General features: G+C 37.2%; 2 protein-coding genes across 2 annotated transcripts in view; one reads left to right on the forward strand and one right to left on the reverse strand.

The window, feature by feature from the left end:
* Window positions 1–1,027: 1,027 nt before the first annotated feature.
* Window positions 1,028–2,104, forward strand: GPR68 (G protein-coupled receptor 68). Its single transcript, XM_010083014.1, has one exon. It carries the CDS (start codon window positions 1,028–1,030, stop codon window positions 2,102–2,104), a length of 1,077 nt encoding a protein of 358 aa, XP_010081316.1.
* Window positions 2,105–6,330: 4,226 nt separating this feature from the next.
* LOC104468771 (chromosome unknown open reading frame, human C14orf159) overlaps window positions 6,331–9,328 on the reverse strand; it is a 25,472-nt gene continuing 22,474 nt past the window's right edge. The window contains 1 exon segment of the mRNA XM_010083012.1: window positions 6,331–6,577. Coding sequence (XP_010081314.1) covers window positions 6,434–6,577 — 144 coding nt within the window. The 3' untranslated portion in view covers window positions 6,331–6,433.

The raw sequence follows: 9,328 nt of genomic DNA on the forward strand, positions 1-9,328 counted from the left end.
AAATACTGAACGTGATACTTCAGTTAGTCTAGACTGAAATCACTGTGAGCTGGCTTAAGGCTGAATGCTTGTCCTAGTCAAACTGAGTGCTAACCCATTGTCAGTAGTGATTTTTGTGTGTCTTAAATAGTAATAGAGTAGTATAGGAATGGTTTGTATGGGTAGTGTTTGGATTATAGATTCTTCAAATGAAAACAATTATATTAATGTTCAATACAGATAAAAAGGAAAGATACAAATGTATAGATAGTAACAGTTAAGTTTTTGAGAGTCCATGGCAAATAAGAAATCTGTAATAGAATGTCCTGTAGGACTGAGACCATGGGGATACACTGTACTGGAGTTTTATGGTGTCCTTCGGACAGAGAAAGATAGGTCACTTTCAGGATTGTATTTACAAATAGCTGTAAAAAAGATTGCTTAAAAATTCCCTTTTTTTACACCCTGATGGGTTGAACTGCGTATTACATGGTACCTTGTATCTAAAGGGAAGTTTAAGAAATGGAAGTTAAAAATCTACTGTTTTGTGCACCCAGAATCCTCTAAGGAAGTCTGATTTGGACTGCATGTTGGCCAGAGACATTTTTTCCATCGTGATCAAATGAGACTGCTGCTTTTGTGCCTCATATGTAAAACAGAGATGATATTTCTTCACCTTTTAGATACTCATAAAGAGACAAATGTCTGTAAATTGCTTAGGAATTCTTGGACACAAAATTTTTTGTACTGGGATTTACTCATATGAATCATGATTTCCCAGACAGGCTTTATCTTCTATCAAGGAGTATAATAAAATTCAGGGCTAGGAAAAGGCAGCTTACTGAAAACTTAACTATATATTTCACAATTGTATCCCTTCTGAAGATTTTAATGTGTTTTACCTTCAGGTTATTAACATCCTGCAGCAAGTCATCACTTCAGCCGAAAGATTTTGTGGAATAAGTGTGGTACATGAAAGTGGATGAAATTAAATTTTACGTCTTTCCATTTGGGACCCTGATGAATGATATACGGGGAGAGGCAGAAGATGGTGAATTTCACAGAGAATGCAACTGAGAATTGCACTATTAATCATAGTATCCACCAGACATTATCCCCTGTGGTATACATACTTGTGTTTATATTAGGCTTGCCAGCTAACTGCCTGTCACTGTACTATGGGTATTTACAGATCAAGGCTAAAAATGAATTGGGTATCTACCTTTGCAATTTGACTGTAGCAGACCTGCTCTACATATTTTCTTTGCCTTTTTGGCTTCAGTATGTTTTACAGCATGACAACTGGACCTACGATGAGCTTCTGTGCAAAATCTGTGGCATCCTCTTGTATGAGAATATCTATATCAGTGTGGGCTTCCTCTGCTGCATCTCCATTGACCGCTATCTCGCAGTAGTTCACCCTTTTCGGTTTCAACAGTTTCGGACAATGAAGGCTGCTGCAATTGTGAGCATCGTTATCTGGACCAAAGAAATAATGACATGCTGCTTTGTCTTTACACACGGCGAGGTCAGTAAGGATGCCGACAGCCACGTGGTGTGCTTCGAGCATTACCCCATCAAAGAATGGGAGCACAATGTCAACTACTACCGCTTCTCTGCCGGCTTCCTTTTTCCCTTCTTCCTGCTGGCCTTCTCTTACTGTGGGATTTTACGAGTTGTCCACAGGAGTCATGGCACTCAAAAGAAGAAGAAAATCCAAATTAAACGACTGGTTTCGAGCACCGTTTTCATTTTTTTAGTCTGCTTTGGACCATACCACATCTTACTTGTGGTTCGCAGCTTGTTGGAGAACAACTGCTCATTTGCTGAGAAAATATTTAATATTTACCATGTTTCTCTCCTGTTGACTAGTTTTAACTGTGTTGCTGATCCAGTACTGTACTGTTTTTCCAGTGAAAGCACTTACCAGAACTTTGCCAAGATGCGAGACTCTTGTTTAACATGTTTAGGGTGTCTGAGGACTGAGACAAAGGAGTCTTATCCCCTGAATGCTCCAGGAACTCCCAAGAGGTCACACCACGAGCAGCAACCAGGGTTACTACAAATATCACATGATGGTACTGGAATGAAGGACTCCTCCATGAGTAATATGTGCAGCCTATAGCATTCATCAAAAAAGGACATCTAAAATCTGCAGCTATGTCCATGTTTGTGTATCTGTCCGATTCACCCGTGTATTACAGCCGTGTTACCTCCCAAAGGCTTATTAGCAATGCAGTACAGTGAGGTCGTTTCTGGAGGTGCTCAGACCTTGGCAATAGTGAGGAAAGCACACGCTTAGTCAGTTCAGTTACAATCACGGGTCTGGTGTTGTTGTGGTATCGCTCAAAACCTGTTGTCTTGATGACTGCATTGACTGGAATAAACTAGTTCTGATAGTGTGTGGTTCTCTTGAATTTGTCTTTACCGGCTTCCTGTTTGCCCCTGTAGCATCTAGAGAAAATGCTCTATAAGCTGTCATCATCTGATGAAAAGGTTGTAGACAGAACAAATTAAATGCTCCCATATGTACTTCAAAAAAGAAAAATGAAAAAAAATTGCATTTCTGTATCATTCATGTAACTCACTGAAATAACGCCTCCTTCAGCCAGTTTCAAGCCCTGCAGAGACTGTGCGAGAACCACCTTCCTAAAACAACCAATCCAATAATGTGAGATGTTCTGGGAGAACGTGCACAAGGAACTCAGCACCTGCTGAGACCTTCAATCTCTTGATTGACTGTTGAACCTCATCATAAGGCTCCTACTGACTTCCAGAGGTATGAGACCTCTTGAATCCAATGGGGATAAATAATTTGGTCTGTTGTCTTGGAAAAGAACAGGAGGCTGGTAGTATGTGAGGCGCTTTGAACTCATGTACTTCCCTGAGTCACTATGTTCGAAGACACATTTAGTTACATCTACATTCTACTAAACCTTGCTATGGTTTAGATTGCATCCTTCGCAATTTGTATGGTTTGTGGAGCATAGACTATGCAGGCAATTAAATAGCAATGACTTTGTCAGGGAAACTGTTAAATGGATTCTGTTTAAACTCTGTTTTCTCCCACAGATACTATAGCTTCGGGCTTGGTCATTGTTAAGTAAATACAATATCAGAAATATGATGTATGGCTGATCTATCTTTCCTAGTTTAGATAGAAACAAAGTACAGGAACAGGTGGAGATAATGGCAGTTAAAGATGTGGGAGTTGTGCTCTATAGTATTGTTTCCACCACCATCTCCTCTCAAGGTTTTGGTTTTTTTTACTATGCTAATGAATCCTGTATGATTCTTATTTGTGATCTGTTCGTCATACCTTCCTGTATCTGTAACTATTACACCATGAATATTGCCTTGTCCTTTCACTTCTCTGGTTTCAAACCTTTCTTGAAACACCTGGGGTTTTTTTGTCTATTCCTGGTATCTGAGGTATGTCATTGTAACACAGCCTTGCTTGTCATTAGTTTCTAAAAGGCAATACATAATAACAATTTTCTGGAAACCACCTTAAAAGTGCAGTATTAGAAATAGTTAGGGGATGTGTTTAATAAAGAATGTTTTTATTATTTTCTTCCTATACTTGTTCACTCTGTGTTTGAAATATATTGGCCCACAGTTTCTATTCGTTACACTACAGATCCTCTCCTCCTTCCTCTTGCAGAAGGGATTCATGTCCCTATTCCCAGGAGGGGATTAGGTTTGCTTAGGTTAACATTTGGTTTGTTTAACTATTTTGCATTTCTTTATACTTGGACCACTCACCAAGCTGGATTAATTATATTATACATGCATTTTTTCTTCTATCAGTGCTGTTTAGCTTTACTTTCTCATCTTTCCTCTAATCTCCTCAGTCTCTGCCAACAGGGTGGTAAGGCAGGGACTCCTGACTGCCACAATGCCGTGCTTGTATGTTGTTAAGCACTGAGCCAGCTACTTGGACTCCCATGACCTGACAGGCTGTAAGACACACATGTGATTTGTTCTAGGATGAAGTATTTGTTGTCCTGTTATACTTTACTTCTTTACAGTTAGCCATGTTGTTTAAATTAGACAGCTGGAATGCAGAGCATGCCATATTACATGGAATTGTCATCTGAGGGATTAAGGCTTATTTGAGTTGGTACTTTGATGTGGTCAGCTTTTGGTCAGCTGCTGCAGCTTAAAATCATATGGAACCTTGTGTAACGGAGTCCAGCATTCTGTTACAGTTCTCAACATTTAACCTGCTAACCCACAAGAGAAGGGGGGATTTTTTTTTTTTCTGAAGTCAATATTTTATCACTTCTTTCTATATTGTAACTTTTAGGCTTAGGCTGCAGAACCGTAACGAATATGGGAGGAGGGTAACTCTCACTCAGAGCTTTTCTTTCCATCTCAGACAGAACACAGTCAATCAAGGGTCCTACTATGGCTGCTAGAGATATGCTCCACATTGCTATTGGATTAAATACAGCACTTGGGACTCCACACAAGAAGGGATTTTAAAAACACACATTAGAGAAAAATAAAAGTTATGACATTTTATATTTCTTAATGAAATCTAATAGTTAAAACTTATATTTTAGGCAAAAAAGAGCAGAAGCTTACTAAATTAAGTTTTTTTGACAAAAGTTAGTGTTTGGAAATAATAATATACATTGCACCTGTTAGTGTAATATGTCAGTAAGCTATTGAGCAAGTAGCACACGGAGAAGGAAATCAGCTGCCTCTTTTCCTAAACAGACAATTTAAAATTATGCCAAATTCATTTCGTGGGTTCTGTCAGGGGTGAACATATGCCATTCTGCAGGGTTACTGGCTTTGGCAAAAACCTCAAGCATTCATATGAAATAGTTACAGTTTGGAGAGTTTGGAGACTTCTAAAGGAGCTATTTTCTGATTGTGAAACTCCAAAGATAGTTTCACTGCAACATCCTTCAAGAAGGCTTTAAATAAAATGAATCTAAAAAAATGACTAATCCATAAAATAAACGTTGGGAGCTTTGGTGAATCTGAATGTCTAGCAGCAAGTCTGGCATTAAGATTTCTTTCTGTCACATGTCTTCAACTGTTTAAGTCTTTGAAGGCTGTGTACACTCAAAGATTTCAGACGATTGATGTTCAAAGTATGCTGGTGGTTGTAGTAAAAATGGATTTTTTTTCTCATTCTCAAAAAGTTATGTGTTTGTCTTCTGTAAGAGAAGGAAAATAAAACTCACCTGACAGAAAGAAAAGTAGATACGAAGTGTTGCCGGCTGCTAGAAGTCCACTATCCTTTGGAAATAGCAGTGGCTAAACACAACTGCCATTCTCATCCTGTTAAAGCCCCATGGTTTGATGCTTGCCTTTTGTACCATTATAATAACCTAATGACAGCTAAAGCATCAATGCCTGAGAGATGCAGTGTCAAATACACCCTGTCCTGTCTGCTGTGAGGGCTGACAACTAGCAGAACTTCAGCCCTGACACTCATTTGGAGGTAAAGTAAAATCACAGCTTTAAATTACAAAAGTCAGGCACAATTCACAACCATTTGTCATGTACTGGTTTGGCATTAGTAGGCCTTTGAGATATAATTTAATTTTGCTGCACTTGGTCTTGTCAGGAGCTGAATTTCTGTAACTGGAATTCATCTAAATGTTCATTTACAGCACTATTTCATAGTGAATGCAATATTTTAAAATTTCTAATCATGCTGTAATTTCTAAGCACTTAATCACTATTGATGGATTTAAAACATCTATTCTTAACAACAGGATACCCTAAAATGTCTGCGACCTTTCTGTATTACCCAGAAAGGGACTAAATAAATAAATGACAAACTACTAATATTGAGGAGGCAAATGGTATAGCCTACCCCTTTACATGGAAGGTCTGCAATGCTGCCCTTATTTTCATTAGCTCAGTTAAAGCTCTCCCCTTATCTCCTCACACTTCTGCAAACTATCCACCAGCATAAGAAGACAGTATTAGAGGGGCTACAGGAAGTGTATAAGGGAGCTGCATTTAACAACTTTCACTACTGTAATACTTGCTGGGGGTTTTTGTTTTAAACATCCCCTCTCCACTGCAGCTGTTTTCCCCACCACAAGGTATTTTTACATTCAAGTTGCTACAAGAGTTACTTCCTGTTGCAGTTATGAGGTTAGTAAAACAGGAACAGCAATGCCATAATGTTTTATTTTAATGACAAGCTTTCTTTGTAAAAGCCAGATCACCTCTTAGTGTATAATATCATTTAATATCCATTATCCATTATAAAATTACAGAAGAGAAACGTAGACCAAATCATCATGATGATATCGCCTTCTCGGTTCACAGAGATGTTGTAAGGGTAGCAATGAAAAGTTGTGCTCGGCCAAGACACCAGAGATGAAAATCATTTTTTTCTGATTTTTCATACCTTGTGAGAGCCTAGGGAATAAGGAAATAACACGGGAACAACTCTTGATAGAGAAATCATTCGGGGCAGTCACTGCTGCACTTCTTGCAGCAGCTTTTCAATCATAAGTGAATGGGTGTTGTAGAATGGCAACCCGTCCACTTCCATTTCTAGACTGGCAGTTATTCCACTGCGGACCCCATACCGCACAAGTGTTTTCAGCAGCTTTTCTTCCTTAAAAAACAAATAAATAGAATACAATTAAAATCCTGAATCACACAAGAACATTCATCAAGATTTTAATTTTAATTCTAGGGGAGAATGATCACATCCTCCGTATTTATTTTGACGGCAATTTGTTAACACCTTGTTTTCCTTGCCCTAAAGAATATGTGTAGCATCTGCCACTCAGGGAGTGTCAAAAGGCTTATGTTCTTGATTCCTGTTTAATTACTGAATGATATTATTGTTATCCCCACTCTCTCAAACAGTACGTTAGTGTCAATTCAGAAACATGAATCCTTTTTTCCTGGTTTCAAGTTCCTATATTGCACAAACCAGAATCAGAGGAACCTCCACCGGAAGGATCTCAGAAAACTGCCTGTCGTTTCCCCAGCATCGCAGCTGGCTGCAGATGCATTTTTAAAGAAAAAGAACAGAAAGGAAAGAGGATACATCAAGAAAAAAGGTTACAGAGAGTACCTGCAGGGGCTGCACACCTTCCTTTCCTGCATCTTTGTGTGCCTTTTGCTCTCTGTCCTCTTTTTTTCTATTGATTTTACGAGAATTCTGGTTGCTTAGCAAAGGGATGGGGAAAAAAGAAAACCCTGAAATTGTGCTTCCTTGGGATTCTCTGAAATAGCATACACTTTGTTTAGAACTGCAACTCAATTTCTCCTTTATAACAGTTATTTTCTTGCTTAGCAGTAATGTAAGCAGATAACAAAGCAAGTTGAACTGTTAAAGTCCACAGAGGGAATAAAATCCTTGGTTGTGCGCTACAGGACAGTTAGCATTGAGAGAGGAAAAGATTGGATAAAAACAGCTCTGAAAAAACACTAGTTCCATGAACAGTGAAATTAGAAGATGTAGTTTCAAACAGACGTATGCCTAGCATACATTGCTTTGCTTTTCATTTGACATGAAAGGTACACAGTAAAACTCTTTCTACCATCTTAGCACTCACTATGAAGAGAATTTGTTTCTCTAATTCTACTAATAAAACAATCTAAGAAAACTAAAAAGCCTATTCATGTCTTAGCTTCCCCCTACCCCAACCCCATGGTAATTTACATAAGACCTTGAAATAGTCATACACCTGTCTTTTCTTCCCTTTCTTTGCTAGGAATGCCTTTTCTGGTCTTTGGTCTACTGTTCTGCTTCCATTTGCGTGAGACCCTGCTTGGATGGAAATCACTACTGAAACACTCCTGCTCTAGTGTCCTTGACAAACAGTTCTATAAGTTTAAATACTTCTTGTTTGATATTCCCATACAATAACTTCTAGTGAAGTCCTTTATCTCCTGGACACAAATTCATGGTGAAAAATCTATAAAGTTAAAATGTTTAATATTCTCTTATTAAATATTGTGTTTTTTCTTAGGAAGACTTCTAAACCATAAAGAATACAATACCTTTAGACCAATACGGTTGTATTTTACATGATACAGTATATGGCCAAAATATAAACATTTCTGAAAGAATTCAAGCATACCTTGCATGGTCAATTAGCAGAGAATTTAGTATAATTTGGTAACCTGCTTTCTCAATGCACTTTATAAAGACTTGTCTTATATTTCCTGGTAATGCATACTAGTACTTAGCTGCAACAAAGTTAAATGAAGCACTGGTTTTCTATTAAAGACAAAGTCTGCATAGTTACATGGTGTCAGTCGTGAAATCATGTAACAATACAGTGATGATACAGCTTTTTAAGGAAATTACCTGGATACACAGGTAGCATAAAAAAGTGCTACTTTGTAATTTATTAAATTATATAAATATACATCAGCTTATATCATATGAATGATCATATACATGAATGCAAATATAAGCACCTGATCTTTCTGCATGAGAGGTTTTTCTTAGCACTATCTATATGCAAAGTAGCAAATTAGATCTCTTGTGTCACAGAAAAGACACCTGTTGGATGCACCAAATGTCATTCCTAATTTGAATTGTTTCTCCTACATATTTGCGTGTTAGAGCTCTCTGATCTCCTTACATGGGGAAAGAAGACTTGCTTACTTAATACTATATAGCTATGCCTGATAAACTGCATTCTATCATCAAATGCTTTTGTTTCATTTGTAAGGAACGTACACAATGTACAGTACCCTTCCTTAGCTGTGAAGTGTTGCAATTTGCTCACAGTTCCCTCTTTAGTAAATAATTATGTTGGGTGCAGGGTAACAAGAAAAAAAATCAAATTAATAGAAAAAGAACTTGTTAATTTGCACTTTATTCCGGAAAAAATCCTCCTTTACGAATGACAAAGCTAATAAAGAATACTAAAACAAATGTCACATCTTTATATATTGCTCATTTATAAAGTAACTCATTCTTATAGGTCATAATTTCAAAATAAATACTATATAGTTCATTTCTTACCCTTAATAAAGACTTCAGTAAAAGAAAAACTGACTGATATATTAACTAGGTTGTGAAATACAAAGAAATTCAGAGTTGACTGTAGGATGTTTAGCATTAGCAATTTTTGGTTATGTATGAATTAATATATTTCCCTAAAAAAATCACTTTGGTATAAAAGTTCCATGAACATCTGAAAAAATAAAACCAATATTGTATTAACCAACATAATTATGATTCAATTCTACAGCTGAAAGATAAGTAAAGATTGTTTCGATCAAATTGTTTCTTTCTCATCAAGTTCTCAACAAGAAACAAATGCTTTGCATTTTCTCTGATTAGAATATGTGTAAAGACTAATCCATGTACTTAGAACAATCTTGGCATTCTGTTCAG

The sequence above is a fragment of the Pterocles gutturalis genome, unplaced genomic scaffold (assembly GCF_000699245.1).
Source record: "Pterocles gutturalis isolate BGI_N339 unplaced genomic scaffold, ASM69924v1 scaffold11830, whole genome shotgun sequence".
In the NCBI taxonomy this organism is placed as follows: Eukaryota; Metazoa; Chordata; class Aves; order Pterocliformes; family Pteroclidae; genus Pterocles; species Pterocles gutturalis.

Excerpts from the sequence above, each read along its gene's own strand:
- GPR68 (XM_010083014.1), top strand. The coding sequence starts at position 1,028 with ATGGTGAATTTCACAGAGAATGCAACTGAGAATTGCACTATTAATCAT.